This window comes from Phoenix dactylifera, unplaced genomic scaffold, assembly GCF_009389715.1.
Source record: "Phoenix dactylifera cultivar Barhee BC4 unplaced genomic scaffold, palm_55x_up_171113_PBpolish2nd_filt_p 000771F, whole genome shotgun sequence".
NCBI lineage: Eukaryota > Viridiplantae > Streptophyta > Magnoliopsida > Arecales > Arecaceae > Phoenix > Phoenix dactylifera.
In genome coordinates this window covers 45063-63478 of record NW_024068142.1, presented here as the reverse complement: position 1 = coordinate 63478, position 18416 = coordinate 45063, and the positions used below count along the sequence as shown (strand labels likewise).

The 18416-nt window shown below is 43.7% G+C and overlaps 1 protein-coding gene and 2 long non-coding RNA genes across 3 annotated transcripts; all 3 read right to left on the bottom strand.

Moving 5' to 3' along the window:
• Positions 1-5311: 5311 nt before the first annotated feature.
• On the bottom strand, positions 5312-6130 carry LOC120107123. The gene is made up of 2 exons (XR_005509062.1): positions 5805-6130; positions 5312-5532 (listed from the first exon to the last, which is right to left on the bottom strand). It is a non-coding gene; the product is annotated as an uncharacterized LOC120107123 (long non-coding RNA).
• A 3273-nt stretch (positions 6131-9403) lies between these two features.
• LOC120107122 lies at positions 9404-12786 on the bottom strand. The gene is made up of 2 exons (XR_005509060.1): positions 12473-12786; positions 9404-10088 (listed from the first exon to the last, which is right to left on the bottom strand). It is a non-coding gene; the product is annotated as an uncharacterized LOC120107122 (long non-coding RNA).
• Positions 12787-15372: 2586 nt separating this feature from the next.
• On the bottom strand, positions 15373-18416 carry LOC120107127 (ankyrin-1-like; the record flags this gene model as incomplete). The annotated part of the gene is made up of 3 exons (XM_039120296.1): positions 17480-18416; positions 16083-16773; positions 15373-15741 (listed from the first exon to the last, which is right to left on the bottom strand). Coding segments are annotated over exons 1-3 (1962 nt in total), but the record flags the coding sequence as incomplete, so codon positions are not given.

Genomic DNA, 18416 nt, shown 5'->3' with positions numbered 1-18416 from the left:
CCTCTGCGAGGCACGTGAGGCACCCAGTGCCCACGTGGGGGCCATATGAGGGGGGAACACGGGGCTCCCCTGCCAGATATTGTCCGGTTCTGGGGCGCAAGCGTCCTTCACCCCTTCCCGGTTTTGTTTTCCACCCAAAACACGTCTGCAGGATTAAGAGACACCCGCCTCATATGCCCAGGCTCTGGAACGAGTCTTTCCGATGTGGGACTATTGGGCCTCACACCCTTCCCACCATCGGACAAGAGCCGTCCTCGGCTCTGATACCACTAAATGTCAATAGTCCCACATCGGAAAGACTCGTTCCAGAGCCTGAGCATATGAGGCGGGTATCTCCTAATCCTGCAGACGCGTTTTGGGTGGAAAACAAAACCGGGGAGGGGTGAAGGACGCTTGCGTGAAGCCCCAGAACCGGACAATATCTGGCAGGGGAGCTCCGTGGTACCCCCTCATGTGGCCCCCACGTGGGCACTAGGTGCCTCACGTGCCTCGCAGAGGCGGGGGCGTGACATTAGTGGTATCAGAGCAATAGGTTTAATAAAGGGTAAAAAAAAAAAGAGAAAGAGTTTTAGTAAGGGAAATGGGTAGTTAAGTCCCGTTAAATTAAATTCGGCATATTCAAAATAAAGAAAATTAGTTAATTGAATTATGCTAATATTTTTTTTATAGGTGAAAATGAGGAACAGAGAGAATGAAGTCTTGGCAAATATTGCAGCTCGGAGGAGAGGAGCAAGAGGGAGAGGAGTTGTCAGGCAGCCAGCCGAGCAAACTCCTAACCCAGCTGCCACCCAGGCCGATTTTGCAGGAGCAAGTCAGGTGATGACTCAGCTCCTTCAGATGCAGCAGCAAATACAGCAACAGATGCAGCAACAGATGCAACAGCAGATGCAGATGCAGCAGCAGGTGCAGCAGCAGATGCAGATGCAGATGCAGCAGCAGGTGCAGGCCACTGTCCGACCTGCACAGTCCATTGAGTCCTACTATGAGCGATTCCGTAGGCTCAACCCACCTATGTTTGACGGTGGAGCTGACCCTCTGGTTGCTGAGACCTGGATTCGGGAGATAGAGAAGATGTTCAAAGCCTTGCAATATCCCGAAGAAGTAAAGGTCAGATTGGCTATTCCTATGCTGAAGGGGAATGCAGAGTTCTGGTGGACGGCTATTGAAGCTGCACTCGAGGGTGAGGATGAGCTACCGACATGGGAGGAATTCAAGAAGATGTTTATGACCAGTATTTTCCTGAGTCAGTAAGAATATCTAAAGAAAATGAATTTTTATCGCTGAGGCAGACAGATGATATGACTGTGCTAGAATATGCCAACAAATTTACTAAGATGGGTCGGTTCTGCCCTCAGATGATAGAGATTGAGAGAAGCAAGGCTAATAGATTTGAGCAAGGCTTGAGGGACGAAATTCGATCCCGGTTGTCGGTTCTGATTTTTACCAGCTACGGAGAGGCCCTGGAGAGAGCACTGAAGGTAGAAGCAGATCTGAAGAAATCAGGGAAGGAAAGAGGTGAACAGAAAAGGGCCGAGACGTCAAGGAATCTAATGAACCGATCAAGAAACTTTGAAGGCCCTCCTAACAAGAAGAAGAAATTTAAGGCTTGCTATTACTGTGACAAAATGCATTCTGGTCCTTGCTTGAAAAGGATGGGAGCCTGTTTTATATGTGGGCAGCCAGGACACATAGCCAGAGATTGCCCGAACAAAAAGAAAGTTGAATCTGGACCTTCTAGATCAACTGATCAGATGCAGAGAGGAGCTGCATGGGTGTACGCATTGACACGACAGGATGCTAGTGCCAGTGACAGAGTTGTGGCAGGTATGATTCCCATCAACTCTGTTGATGCTTCAGTACTATTTGATTCTGGTGCTACACATTCCTTTATATCCTCCAAGTTCTCTGCATCCTTGCATCTTATGCCTGATAAGTTAGATGAGCCTTTACTTGTTGCTACCCCTCTCAAGAAGACAGTAGTGGTGGATTCTGTTCATAAAAACTGCACAATTCAGATAGAGGACAGAAAATTTTTGGCTGACTTAGTACTGTTAGACATGTATGATTTTGATGTCATCCTTGGTATGAATTGGCTGTCTGAATATCATGCTCACATTGATTGCTTTGGCAAGAGGGTAGTGTTTCAGATACCTGATGAACAGGAAATCTTCTATCAGGGTGATGCACCCACTAAGAATCCCTCTTTGCACATTATCTCTGCAATGAATGCAAGGAAGGCCCTCAGAAAGGGGTGTCAGGCCTACCTAGCTTGTGTGGTAGACACTACAAAAGAAACAAGGCTAGAGGATATCCCTGTTGTGAGAGAGTATCCAGAAGTATTCCCTGATGATCTACTTGGATTACCTCCTGATCGGAAGATTGATTTTCGGATCGATCTCTTACCGGGTGTTGGGCCTATCTCGAAGGCTCCTTATCGGATGGCCCCGGCAGAGCTGAGAGAGTTGAAGGTTCAGCTACAGGAACTTCTAGAGAAGAAATTCATCCGCCCGAGTGTTTCACCATGGGGAGCTCCTGTACTATTTGTCAAGACGAAGGATGGAAGTATGCGGCTGTGTATTGATTACCGGGAGTTGAACAAGGTGACAGTGAAGAACAAATACCCTCTGCCCCGGATTGATGATTTATTTGATCAGCTACAAGGTGCCCAAGTCTTCTCCAAGATAGATCTGCGATCTGGGTATCATCAATTGAAAATCCTAGCAGATGATGTGCCGAAGACTGCATTTCGAACCAGGTATGGGCACTATGAATTTTTAGTTATGCCATTTGGACTAACCAATGCGCCAGCTGCTTTTATGGATCTGATGAACAGGATCTTTAAGCAGTATTTGGATCAGTTTGTTATTGTTTTCATTGATGATATACTGATCTATTCTAAGAGCAAAGAAGAACATGAAGATCACTTGAGAGTGGTATTACAGATTCTTCACGAGAATAGATTATATGCCAAACTGAGCAAATGTGATTTCTGGCTGGATAGTATTGCATTTCTTGGTCATGTAATCTCTAAAGAAGGGGTGTCAGTGGACCCAAAGAAAATAGAAGCAGTGGTGGATTGGCCTCGTCCTACAAATGTCACTGAAATCAGAAGCTTCTTGGGTTTGGCTGGTTATTATAGAAGATTTGTGGAAGGATTCTCTCGGATTGCTACTCCTTTGACTCGTCTGACCCAAAAACGAGCAAAATTTGTATGGAGTGAAGATTGTGAGCAAAGTTTTCAAGAGCTAAAGCAAAGGCTGGTATCTGCTCCTATTCTTACTTTGCCAACCAGTACTGGGGGTTTCATCATCTATAGTGATGCCTCCAAGAAAGGATTGGGCTGTGTACTAATGCAGAATGATAAAGTAGTAGCCTATGCCTCTAGACAGTTGAAGCCATATGAGCAGAACTATCCGACACATGATTTGGAGTTGGCAGCAGTGGTTTTTGCTCTGAAGATTTGGCGACATTATCTATATGGTGAGCCTTGTGAGGTTTTTACTGATCATAAAAGCCTAAAGTATATATTTACTCAGAAGGAATTAAACATGAGGCAAAGAAGATGGCTTGAGCTACTAAAAGATTATGATCTAAGCATCAAATATCATCCGGGAAAGGCTAATGTTGTGGCAGATGCTCTCAGTAGGAAGTCAGCAGTGGGCTCCATATCTTTGCTTACCACTCAGAAGCAGATTTTGAAAGATTTTGATATGATGCAGATCGAGGTGATTACCAAGGGTGCTGGAAGTATGTTGGCTAGTTTGTTGGTGCAACCTACCTTGATAGAAAGAATAAAAGCTGCTCAACAGACAGATGCACATTTATGTCAGCTTAGAAATGATGTAGAGAGAGGGTTACGACCCGAACTCCGAATACACCCGGATGGTACTCTACGTTTTGGCAGTAGATTATGTGTGCCCATGGATGCTGATCTAAAAAGAGAGATTCTGGAGGAAGCTCATCAGTCTCGTTTCTCTATTCATCCCGGCAGCACTAAAATGTATAGAGATTTACGGAAACATTTCTGGTAGAACGGCATGAAGAGAGAGATAGCAGGATTTGTAGCTCGGTGTTTGGTATGTCAGCAAGTAAAAGCTGAGCATCAGAGGCCGGCTGGTTTGCTAGAACCATTAGAGATTCCAGAGTGGAAATGGGAGCACATTACTATGAATTTTGTTACTGGGCTTCCGAGGACAGTAAGAAGGAATGATGCAGTGTGGGTGATTGTTGATCGCCTCACGAAGTCAGCTCACTTTTTACCCTTTAGGGTTGGCACTTCACTTGATAGGCTGGCTCGGAGGTATATTGATGATATTGTGCGCTTACATGGGGTACCAGTAAGCATTGTATCTGATCGGGACCCCCGCTTTGTATCTGGATTTTGGAGAAGCTTCCAGACTGCTATGGGCACTGTTCTGAGACTTAGCACTGCTTATCACCCTCAGACTGATAGTCAGTCAGAGAGGACGATCCAGACCCTGGAGGATATGCTGCGGACTAGTACTGTTGATCTGGGAGGTTGCTGGGATGATCATATATCACTAGTGGAGTTTGCTTACAATAATAGTTATCATTCTAGCATCCAGATGGCACCTTATGAAGCCTTGTATGGAAGAAAATGTCGGTCTCCTCTACATTGGGATGATGTTGGAGAGAAGAAGTTGTTGGACCCTGAATTAGTTCAGAGTGCTAGAGAGAAGATTCTACTGATCAGAAAAAGGCTCAAGGTAACTCAAGATAGACAGAAAAGCTGGGCAGATAAGAAAAGAAGAGAAGTGAAATTTCAGGAGGGGGACTTTGTATTCTTAAAAGTTTCACCCTCGAAAGGTGTTACAAGATTTGGAAGACATAGTAAATTGAATCCTCGCTACATTGGACCCTTTGAGATCCTTTCCAGAGTAGGGGAGGTTGCTTACAAACTAGCTTTCACACTAGAGTTATCCAATGTGCATAATGTCTTTCACGTTTCTCTTCTACGGAGATACATTCCTGATCCCAGCCATATAGTACAGCACGAGCCCCTGCAGATTGATAGAGACCTGATTTATGAAGAGTATCCTTTACGCATCATTGATCATAAGGAGCAGGTCCTGAGGCGACGTATCATCCCCTATGTGAAAGTTCAGTGGAGCAACCATTCGGAGAGAGAGGCCACATGGAAACTTGAGGAGGATATGCGAGCAAGACATCCGCAACTCTTTGAGAATACAGGTATGTAAATTTCGAGGACGAAATTTTAATAAGGAGGGGAGAATGTGATAACCGCCCCACTCCCAAGAGAAACGGAGGGGGGGGGCATTACACCGTCGTGCAGGCGTTCGTAACGCCTGATGGTGGGCGGTTACAACCGCCCGCCTTTCCCAGCAATCGGAGGCTACAACAAGCCTCGATCGGTGGGGAATTTCATCATCCTCTTCCCTCTTCTCCACCGTCTCTCTCTCTCACAAACCTTCACGGTTGGCAGGATCCGGTGTTAGACCCACGCCGTCGGAGCAGAGGGCTGCATCGCCGGAGTAGGAGACGAACGATCCCCTTCAGAGCAGGTAAAGCCCTTCTTCATAATTTATTTTGTAGATCTAGTTAAAAAAAAAAAGAAAAGAAAGGAAAAGGGTAGGGGCGCCGGCTGCGGTGGCCGTGAGCTGCGTCGGCCGCAAGCCGGGGCGGCAAAGGAAGCCGCAAGCCGCAGCGGTCGCAAGGGGCGGCCGGTGCCGCTGACAGGCCGGGGAGCGCCGCCGGCTGTGGCTCGGGCCCTCCCCAAGCCAGATCTCCCGTCCGCGGGAGAAGAAGGAAAAAAAAAAACTTACCGGTGGTTGATCTGCAATCGCAGGCGCCGGCCTCGGCCGTGGGCCGCGGGTCGTCGGCCGTGGGACGCGGGTCGCCGGCAGCAGGATGCAGATGCGGCCGCAGGCCGCCGATGCGCCCCGAGCGCGACCACGGGCACGGCCGCGGGTGTGGTCGTGGGCGCCGCAGGCCGGCCGCCGGGCGCCATCGGCCGCAGCTCGTTCCTCCCAAGCCTCCCGAGCTCGCCCTCCTCCCTCCACGGGAGAAGAAATGGGAAGAAAGGGGGAAGGAGAAATCGGGAGAAGAGAAGAGGAGGAGAAGAAAAAGAAAGAAAAAAAAAAAAGGGAGAAGAAGGTTCGGGAAGGAAGAAGGAAGAAAAGAAAAAGAAGAAAAGAAGAAAAAGAAAAGAAAAGGAAAGGAAAAAAAAAAGTGAGAGACCCTTAACGGGTCCGACCTAACGGGTCTGATCCGGGTACGGATCCGAACCTGTTAGGCCCAAATAAAATAAAAAAAATGGGTTTAGCCAAATTTGATTAAAACCGAGCCCAGTCAGATTAGGCTAAGTTCGGACGAACCCAAACTATAAATTGAGTTAAATCTGAACCAAATTAAGCCCAATTGAGTTGGATCTGAACCTAATTAAGCTGAGTTAGTCTCAGCAGACCCAAATTGAATATGAATCAAGCCCAATTCAAAACCAGTTTAACTAAATTGAGACCGAATTGACTTTGGGCTGACCCTGACTCAAGCCTAGATGAGCCACATTGATCCTGGACCAAAATTAAACTTAATTGGACTTGAAATTGAGCCCAATAACATAATCAGAAGACCAAATTGACCCGATAGGGCTAGACCCAATCAGGAACTGAGCCCAATTCTTTAATTAAAGACCCAATTGACCTACGTGAACCCAATCTGGTTCTAAATCGAGGCCAAGGGCTCTAAATTAAATAAATTGGACTTGAGATCCAAGCAAGTAAATTCATGTTATGATAAATTAGAAAATTATGAAATAAATAGAGAATAATGTGACCCCTATGTGATTTATTTAGGTGATCAAGGATTTGTCACCCGGACGTAAGAAATTGGAAAGCATATTGCTGTAAGTAACCTTGGCACTGATCTTAAAGTTTTTAAATTATTGTTTATTCATCATTATGAAAATGTATTGCTTATGATATATTTTTCTCAAAACTAGGATCAAGTATATGATTGCATGTAATTCATGAATTTGATTAAAGAGCATCCTTCATGAATATTTGATGGTGTATGAGTTATGAAATTATGATTATGTTAGGCTGTATGAAAAATGATATTTGAGGCATGTTTATGCATTTTAAATTATATAATGCCATTTATCATTTTCAAACCTATTTATGATGATTATGATTTATGAAAGAAAAAGAATATGATTTATGAACTCTCAGATAGCTATGACCACCTCTAGAAATAGAGGCCAGTCGACACCCTGGAGCTAGCATCCAAAGAATAACAGGCCCTCTGCCAACGGGTTAAAGTTGGTAACGAATAACAGAATTAGTCGACTAAGATTAACAGGCCCTGTCACGGGATTATAGTGACCATAGCAGCACATCCGTCTGAGAGTATGTTTTATAAAGTATGGATAAATGGCAATATTTTTATATGACTCGCATTATCATGATTATGAACTTTTATGGATAGAACATGCATTGCTTTATGACCTGATTTGTGTATATCATATATAAATGTTTTATTTTACTACAACTGTTGGCTTTTTAATCACTGCATTGGCATAATTGTACTTGATCCAATAAGATAGTACCTGGTTACTTACTGAGCTGTGTAGCTCATACTTTTTATCTACTTTTTTCTACAGATGAATAAGACCACTAGGAGCAGAAAGCTTGATGTTATTCAGGATTGGGGTAATTGAAAATGTTAAATAATCAAATTTTAGAAGCTCTGTACTGTTCCAACTTCTTCACTAATGTTATGACATTAGCAAATGAAACTATTTATTTTTATTATGAAATTTTATGTGGCTTCGTGTTATTGTGTGCATAAGATAGCAATAGCACGGCCGTGTTATGATCCGGATTTGGGGCGTGACATCATGTATGCAGGAACGTCGATAGTTGATCGACATACTCGCATGCAAGCCCTTACAGGAGCTGCGTTTTGTCTATGGGTGGCATTTGCGGGCATGGCCGCTGCATTCGCGATGGGTATACATGCAGTGTTGCCTCCCAGCTGCAAGCGTATCAGCATTCTTTTATGCATCATTGCTCTCGGAGCCCCTCTTTTAGCTGGTATGGTGGCAAATTATAGGATCTATGTTTTGCTAAAAACAGTAAGAAGCAGGCAAGGGTACAGACAATTGATTTCCCCAACATTACGCTCGTATGATAAGAAACATCTTGGTGATCTTGTGCTGGGCGGTAGAGGTCTCATTTTTGATCTGCTTCGGACATTGGGCGTTTATGCTATCTTTTTCCTGTTAGCGATGCTCTAGGTTTGTAAAAATCGAAGCAGCAGTTGTCAGCCTGCATGGCTGACAGAAGTCCAAAGATAGCTTGTGCATTGCATTGGGAGTAATATTTTAATTATTTTTTATTTTTCACATGTAAAATCTTCTGCCTCTATGCTAAAAATTTTAGCTTTTGTGGACAGGTAAATAGAGAGGAAAAGCCTTTTTCAACCTTCTTTGACTCAGCAGAGATTACAGCTTCACTTGGTTTTGAGATAGAATTAAATGATGAAGAAATGTACTGAAGTTTGAATCTTGGTACCGGATCCTCTACAGGCATCCAACCGGTATATTCCATACCGATTGATTATCAGTATGGCATATATTTTGATACCAACACTTGATATGAAGAAGATATCGAGTCTCAACAACTAATCAATATGGTTTGATACGACTCGTATGAGATAGTATAGTGTTATATAGCAAATCATAACTCCGGATGCCATAACAAATAATTTTGAGAACCATGCTAAATCTTGTGTAATGAGCCAGACTAGAATGGTTTGCTCAGATTCAAGACAGACAAGTCATCGTGCACATGGGTGGCCGGGGACCGGCAATTAGACCAAAGACCATAGGATTTGCGGCAGTTTGGGGGAACGCAACCCTCGTAGCGGCCGCTGGTCGAGGATGTACTTCTGTATAGATCTTTTCCGTCTTAGCCTATTAGACATTGGATGGAGGCCCGGCCCAGCCCATTAATTTCACAAGATGCTGCTGTTGCAGGAAATAATCTTACAGGAAGTTAAGCACAATTCGGCCTGAATTTCTCCGAATTTGGCCGAGCAAGTGCAAAGAAAGCTCTAATAACGTTGGAATTGGAGTTTTATTTGGTTAGGGAGAGTTGGATTCTGAAATAAAAATAAAAATTGGGGACTCCCATTCCAGCCATTTGATGCACACCACTGTACCTATAACAATGCTCATTATCAACATATTAACCACTTAGCGTCGATAACTGAAAGGCATCGATCAATATTCCCTACTAAATCATCAAAATTGCATAAATCTTCTGAAACTTCGACTGATCTGCAACTTCGTACTAATCTATTTTCAATTTCCTTTGCATACAAACTCCATCTTTACCCATGGGTAACTAATTTCCCGCCAGAATAATCAAATAATATCACCAACTTACAAAAAAGTTTAACATGGCGAGACATTGGAGCAATAAGTATATCAATTCAACATGGCGAGACGTTGGAGCAATAAGTATCTGAAAAACAATGTCATGCGCCAAAAAGCCAAATAGGTGTCATGCATTCTGAGGTACATTATTAAGTACAAAGAACCAGACTAAATTCCATCAAAATAAACCCAAAACCATAAAAAATACGGCCCGCGGGGGGTTTGGTGTGTGTGGGTGAGTGGATTTCTAAGATTAGTGCAGAAAAACAGGAACTCTCAGCAGAGACGAGCAAGGGCAACAAAAATAAGCCATCTGGTCCCTAAATGAATCGAGAATAATCAGAAAAAGAGAGAAGAAAAGCATGAAAACCGGAGGGGAAACCAAAGAAGAAAAAGAAGAGAACCTGGTGCGCGCCGAGAGGGGAGGGAAGTCGAAGATGGGGGGAACCAGCACCATGGGCGGTGGAGGCTCCTTGTTGAAGAAAGAACTCATCAAATTGCCCATCGCTCCCTCTCTCGCTCTCAATCTCTCCCTTCCCCACTGCGAGTGGAGCCCGAAATCAATATCGGAAAGAATGAGAGCTGAGGTACGCCGACTGACCCTCGCTCCGGTTCCTGGGGATCCCGCTTTTTTCTCTTGGACTCGGACGACCAGCTCTCAGCGCTATCACTATTAAAAAAAAAACAAGAAATAAAAGTAAATACTACCTACGCATGACTTTACGCCGCGGAATCTTTGCCGAATGGAACCAGAATACAAAAACTTATCCCTCTAATTATTATTTTATTTTTATTTATTTTATAACTATGTAAAAAAAATGAAAAAATAAGTTTTTTATATAATAAAATTTAAATCATCATAAAATTCAATACGCTCAGTTCTACCACTACATTTACCCCTCCAACCAAATATTAAAAAAACATAACTTATCCTAATAAATCCTGTCCCTTAAAATTTGTCTGAATAGATCAATCATATTCTTTCCAAACTTATTTCATAACCAATGCTATCTTATGTTTGAACACCAAAGTTTCATTTCCCTGAAATCTGGAATGCATGCAATACGCATGAGACTAGGATGGAAGTCTATGATGCTGCATTAATATTAATATTAAAGTTTCTTTGGTTATTAATATTAATATTAGCAATATAAGAAAAAGTGTTAATGGTTTGCAACCATGTCTCTAGAAGAATTGATAACTATAATTCTAAGCAAAAGCTAATTAATTGCAGTGTAGCTTTTGAATCACCCCTAAAAATTCAAACTCTACCTTACGTAAAGTTGTCAGAGTACAATTAACCTCTAGATTTGAAATTACTACTTATATATCTGGTATTGGCCATAATTTATAAGAATATTCTGTAGTATTAGTAAGAGGAGGAAGGGTTAAGGATTTATTAGGTGTGAGATATCATATTATTCGAGAAGCCCTAGATGTTGTCAGAGTAAAGAATCATCAACAAGGACGTTCTAGTGCGTTATAAATCCTTATCCAAAACTTGTATCATTTGATGATGCCTTGTGAATCGTTAGAAATATGTGAAGTGTATGGCTAACTTAATAATGAAAGTTTCGTAAGGGGATTGGAGCAAGCTACCATGAGATAAAAGATTTTCTTTCTAAAAATATTCGACTCGGAACTATTATATGTTTTAGGTCCAAAATTGAAATCATTTCAGAGGTATTCCTTACTTTGTCCGGGTCAATAAACAATTTGAAATATCTCGACTTTTTCACAAGCTGAGAGATATTTGGAGTTACATTTTTTAAGCTACTCAAGCATTTTCGCTCCAAAAATGGTGAGAATAATTCCAAGCACACAATGATAATACCACGTATCTTTTTTTTTAATGATTAAAAAAATGCTTACTAAAACCCTCCCAAAAGGCCATTGCTAAAATTTTTAGTAGGAATAGTAAAACCATCACAGAGAGTCTTGTTACCAGTGACGGATTAGCAACAATTTACATAACTAATGCTAAAACATATAATTAATGATATTTACAATTGTATTAACTGGATGCTTTTAGTAAAAAATTGCCTATCTTTTAGCAACAGCTATGATCACAACTGGACTTTTCAGCAGTGGTTCATTTATCTTTTAATGTATTTCTACCAACAATTTGTTCAAGCATTAGCAATATATATAATCATGATTACTTGTTTATTTTTAGTTATAGTTATTAAACCTGGACTAGACAAGCCAGTCTGACCAGAAGACTAGTCAACCAGGCCCTTATTCCATGATTTCCATCTAGTTTCGTAATTGGATTGGTTTGTTTGGGTTTTAGACTTTTGATCTGTAAATTCTTGCGTATTACTCTTGGACTGCAAAATCTAATTAAGCTCGGCCCGTTTCCCAGACATGGGAATTCATGTCCACATTATCATGAACAGAGAGGCCTTCTCTAATGATAAGAGATGGAAGTTAAAAGAAATGTATCTTAAAAACTGATAATATAGTCGGGTCATACTGTATGTGTGATAACCGCCCCACTCCCAAGAGAAACGGAGGGGGGGGGGGGGGGGGGGGGGGCATTACACCGTCGTGCAGGCGTTCGTAACGCCTGATGGGGGGCGGTTACAACCGCCCGCCTTTCCCAGCAATCGGAGGCTACAAGAAGCCTCGATCGGTGGGGAATTTCATCATCCTCTTCCCTCTTCTCCACCGTCTCTCTCTCTCACAAACCTTCACGGTTGGCAGGATCCGGTGTTAGACCCACGCCGTCGGAGCAGAGGGCTGCATCGCCGGAGTAGGAGACGAACGATCCCCTTCAGAGCAGGTAAAGCCCTTCTTCATAATTTATTTTGTAGATCTAGTTAAAAAAAAAAAAGAAAAGAAAGGAAAAGGGTAGCGGGCGCCGGCTGCGGTGGCCGTGAGCTGCGTCGGCCGCAAGCCGGGGCGGCAAAGGAAGCCGCAAGCCGCGGCGGTCGCAAGGGGCGGCCGGTGCCGCTGACAGGCCGGGGAGCGCCGCCGGCTGCGGCTCGGGCCCTCCCCGAGCCAGATCTCCCGTCCGCGGGAGAAGAAGAAGGAAAAAAAAAAAAAACTTACCGGTGGTTGATCCGCAACCGCGGGCGCCGGCCTCGGCCGTGGGCCGCGGGTCGTCGGCCGTGGGACGCGGGTCGCCGGCAGCAGGATGCAGACGCGGCCGCAGGCCGCCGATGCGCCCCCGAGCGCGACCACGGGCACGGCCGCGGGTGTGGTCGTGGGCGCCGCAGGCCGGCCGCCGGGCGCCATCGGCCGCAGCCCGTTCCTCCCAAGCCTCCCGAGCTCGCCCTCCTCCCTCCACGGGAGAAGAAATGGGAAGAAAGGGGGAAGGAGAAATCGGGAGAAGAGAAGAGGAGGAGAAGAAAAAGAAAGAAAAAAAAAAATGGGAGAAGAAGGTTCGGGAAGGAAGAAGGAAGAAAAGAAGAAAAAGAAAAGAAAAGGAAAGGAAAAAAAAAAAAAAAAAAAAAGTGAGAGACCCTTAACGGGTCTGACCTAACGGGTCTGATCCGGGTACGGATCCGAACCTGTTAGGCCCAAATAAAATAAAAAAAATGGGTTTAGCCAAATTTGATTAAAACCGAGCCCAGTCAGATTAGGCTAAGTCCGGACGAACCCAAACTATAAATTGAGTTAAATCTGAACCAAATTAAGCCCAATTGAGTTGGATCTGAACCTAATTAAGCTGAGTTAGTCTCAGCAGACCCAAATTGAATATGAATCAAGCCCAATTTAAAACCAGTTTAACTAAATTGAGACCGAATTGACTTTGGGCTGACCCTGACTCAAGCCTAGATGAGCCACATTGATCCTGGACCAAAATTAAACTTAATTGGACTTGAAATTGAGCCCAATAACATAATCAGAAGACCAAATTGACCCGATAGGGCTAGACCCAATCAGGAACCGAGCCCAATTCTTTAATTAAAGACCCAATTGACCTACGTGAATCCAATCTGGTTCTAAATCGAGGCCAAGGGCTCTAAATTAAATAAATTGGACTTGAGATCCAAGCAAGTAAATTCATGTTATGATAAATTAGAAAATTATGAAATAAATAGAGAATAATGTGACCCCTATGTGATTTATTTAAGTGATCAAGGATTTGTCACCCGGACGTAAGAAATTGGAAAGCATATTGCTGTAAGTAACCTTGGCACTGATCTTAAAGTTTTTAAATTACTGTTTATTCATCATTATGAAAATGTATTGCTTATGATATATTTTTCTCAAAACTAGGATCAAGTATATGATTGCATGTAATTCATGAATTTGATTAAAGAGCATCCTTCATGAATATTTGATGGTGTATGAGTTATGAAATTATGATTATGTTAGACTGTATGAAAAATGATATTTGAGGCATGTTTATGCATTTTAAATTATATAATGTCATTTATCATTTTCAAACCTATTTATGATGATTATGATTTATGAAAGAAAAAGAATATGATTTATGAACTCTCAGATAGCTATGACCACCTCTAGAAATAGAGGCCAGTCGACACCCTGGAGCTAGCATCCAAGGAATAACAGGCCCTCTGCCAACGGGTTAAAGTTGGTAACGAATAACAGAATTAGTCGAATAAGATTAACAGGCCCTGTCACGGGATTATAGTGACCATAGCAGCACATCCGTCTGAGAGTATGTTTTATAAAGTATGGATAAATGGCAATATTTTTATATGACTCGCATTATCATGATTATGAACTTTTATGGATAGAACATGCATTGCTTTATGACCTGATTTGTGTATATCATATATAAATGTTTTATTTTACTACAACTGTTGGCTTTTTAATCACTGCATTGGCATAATTGTACTTGATCCAATAAGATAGTACCTGGTTACTTACTGAGCTGTGTAGCTCATACCTTTTTATCTACTTTTTCCTACAGATGAATAAGACTACTAGGAGCAGGGAGCTTGATGTTATTCAGGGTTGGGGTAATTGAAAATGTTATGTAATAATCAGATTTTAGAAGCTCTGTACTGTTCCAACTTCTTCACTAATGTTATGACATTAGTAAATGAAACTATTTATTTTTATTATGAAATTTTATGTGGCTTCGTGTTATTGTGTGCATAAGATAGCAATAGCACGGCCGTGTCATGATCCGGATTTGGGACGTGACATTTAGTGGTATCAGAGCCGAGGACGGCTCTTGTCCGATGGTGGGAAGGGTGTGAGGCCCAATAGTCCCACATCGGAAAGACTTGTTCCAGAGCCTGGGCATATGAGGCGAGTGTCTCCTAATCCTGCAGACGCGTTTTGGGTGGAAAACAAAACCGGGAAGGGGTGAAGGACGCTTGCGTGAAGCCCCAGAACCGGACAATATCTGGCAGGGGAGCCCCGTGGTACCCCCTCATGTGGCCCCCACGTGGGCACTAGGTGCCTCACGTGCCTCGCAGAGGCGGGGGCGTGACATTTGGTATCAGAGCCGAGGACGACTCTTGTCCGATGGTGGGAAGGGTGTGAGGCCCAATAGTCCCACATCGGAAAGACTCATTCCAAAGCCTGGGCATATGAGGCGGGTGTCTCCTAATCCTGCAGACGCGTTTTGGGTGGAAAACAAAACCGGGGAGGGGTGAAGGACGCTTGCGTGAAGCCCCAGAACCGGACAATATCTGGCATGGGAGCCCCGTGTTCTCCCCTCATATGGCCCCCACGTGGGCACTGGGTGCCTCACGTGCCTCGCAGAGGCGGGGGCGTGACATTTGGTCTCAGAGCCGAGGGCGGCTCTTGTCCGATGGTGGGAAGGGTGTGAGGCCCAATAGTCCCACATCGGAAAGACTCGTTCCAGAGCCTGGGCATATGAGGCGGGTGTCTCCTAATCCTGCAGACGCGTTTTGGGTGAAAAACAAAACCGGGGAGGGGTGAAGGACGCTTGCGTGAAGCCCCAGAACCGGACAATATCTGGCAGGGGAGCCCCGTGGTACCCCCTCATGTGGCCTCCACGTGGGCACTAGGTGCCTCACGTGCCTCGCAGAGGCGGGGGCGTGACACATGATCCAGAACGTGGCTACGATGGAGCAGACCAACGCGGAGGCATCTGAGACTAGGAATACCTTGAAAGCATACTCTTTTGCTAGAACTGCTGTGCCACGGCCTGGATGATCATCAGCTATGTAATCCCCGGGGACGGTGAAACCAGCAGCAAATGTGACCGTAGCAATCAACACCGTGGCAATCCCGAGATTTCTGGTGAAATTCAACTGTCTCTCGATTGGACTTTCCTCGACGTTGGATGATTCTTTTTTGAACTTATCATCGCTGGACCGGACTGAGCCTTTGTTAAAGCCAAGCAGTTGGCAAATGCAGACTTTTGCATTCTACGGTGCAAGAAAAATTTTAGAACATAAAAAGAGAGAGATTAGTTGAAAGATTGAGAACACTACATGTTTAGTTAACATTAACATATCCACTTCTTATAAGCGAGCATCCCAGACTTGATGATAATATTATTTATTAAAAATACGGATTTTTTTTGGGTACAAAAGGTTAGGTAATTCTGGATCTCTTCACAATATAAGAGCTAAAAGGTGCCGTCCAGTGAGCCGAAGTCTCGTTAACAAGATTGGCATTTATTATCGTAAGAAATGAATGCTCATTATCAAGATTTGTGTTTAGAAAAATACCTAGGGCGTTCTTATATATGTGAGTTGAAGAAAAAGTGCTTATGCTCCAAGCATAATCTCTCTGTGCCCTCGTGTCCGTGTGTGCGCGCGCGAGAGAGACTACAACTTGTGATGTATGGCAAGCAAAACATGCACGAGGTCGTTAAGAGTTTTACCGTCCGGAATTGCAGGCCTCTATCCGACAATTTGAAAGCCAAGTCGAGAGGGGTGAAGCCGTCGTGGTTGATAACGTTGACACATACGGTCTTGTCCCGGAGAAGAAAATACACGCTCGCTTTGTCACTGTTTTTAACAGCCGTGTGTAACGGCGTATTTCCCTTGTTATCCTGGTCATTTAACAGCTTCCTGAGTTCCGGTCGCTTGGAGATAATTTTCTTGACCACATCTAACCTTCTCCATTTGAAAGCGACATGAAGAAAATTCCTTCCCCTTCCGTCTAATAATTCATCTGTATCCGGGCACTGTTTTAAAATCTCATCAACTGTAGAAACGTTTCCCATTCTAGATGCAATGTGTATGGGAAATGAGCCATTGGCATTTAGTTGGTAGGCTGTAGAGGGATCGCGCTCTAATAATAGCTTCACCGTATCATGACGACCATCTGAAGCTGCATAATGAAGAGGAATTGTTCCCAAGAAACCGACACCTTTGGCGAGCTCTGGCTTCCAATCCAATAAGTCTTGTGTAATTTCTATCACGTAAGCATCATGAAAGGTATCGTGAGTACTTTGTGTTATACAATGTTCATGGTGCTTTCACAAATTAAAAGACGGAGCATTGTCTTCTATGCATATACTTACTTTATACTCTGCTTATGCATCTATTAAGATATTTAGTCAAATGGCGAATAATCACAAGAACACTAAAAGAAGAAAAAATCAAAGTATGTTATTTGGTACGAGGGAAGCTACACATGGTGACCGAAAGTTGCCAACTGAACCTTGATAAGCCAAAATGGGCAGGAATAGCACCAGCTAAGAAGGAGGCCAAGCCGATCCACTCGATCACATCTGGTCCCAACAACATCCTAGCTACTTCATTTTTGGGCCGATCCCTTAATTTTAATAAAAGCCAGTTGGCAATCTTGCCTCCCTTATCATCAGGAAAAAAAAGGGCCAATCTCTTAAGGCCTGAATTTTTCCCAGTGGATAATTGCGTTTAGTAGTCGCTTAATTCCTACTTTTTGGATCTTCTGAGGTTGAGGGAAAGATTCCTAGGTAGTCGTACTTTTCTTTTCTGTGTTTCATTAATTTTTCTATAGGTAATGTTGATCTGTTTTGCTGGGCGTGTATAGCGGTTGCCCGCACGCTCCCGAATGGCCTTGTTTTGCTGTATTGTTTGACATAACTTTCTTGTTTCTTTTGTATTATGATCATTTCACAAATGAAATGGTGGCTTCACACGTCATATGAAATGGTAGTGATCTACTCGCCTTTTCTTCAAAAAAAGAAAGAAAAAAGGAGCAAGATCAGTATGTAGGTCAAGCGCTCGATTACCTGGACTCAGGAGGACTGCTGCATGCAACGCGGTGTTCTTGTTAGGGCCTGCGTAAGATTCTGGAGAAGCATTCTTCCAAGAGGAAGACTGTAGCAAGACTTTAGCTACATTGAGGGATCTTATCGCGATGGCCAGATAGAGTGGAGACATGCCGGCATCATTCAGCATGGATGACAATGTGGCATCCTCGTCCATCAGTACTTTGGCCACGCGCGCATGGTTATATTTGGCGGCCTCATGCAAAGCAGTCGCCTCGTCCATGTTCCTCGCCCTCAGCACTCTTCTTTTTTCGATCTCACCCTCCCTTGCAAATTGGATGATGAGGGAGACCATCTTGTCATCCCCAACCCTTGCAGCGCAATGCAATGGAGTGTCAAGCCTCGTGTTTGGTGCTGCCAAAAGAGAGATCTCTCTACGACAGATCTCCTTGGCAATCTCGAGATGTCCTTGGCTAGCAACTATATGGAGGGTCGTGTTCCCCTCCAGTGTAACTCCAAGGAGGCAGCGGGTATCTTCTTGTGTTGGAGCATCCTCTCCTGGTCGTAGTAACTCATCCAGGATTCTTCTGTCTCCTGATCTTGCTGATTTGAACAATCTAGGATTCATGGCTATGCGAAAGGGCTGGACTTCGCCCAAGGGAACTTCAAGATCGAAATTTATTTGTGTTGTTGTGCTAGTCATACTCTCCTCGCCCATAGTTTTGGCAGCTTTGTGTGCTCCAAGGACTGTTATCTCTCTCTCTCTTAATTGAAGAGGCTTGTCTATAGTTTCAGCAGCTTTGTGTGCTCCAAGGATTGCTCTTTCTCTCTTGATTGAAGGGGGAGGCGATAAACCCATCCAAATTTATTTATAGAGAAGTATACACAAAAGGC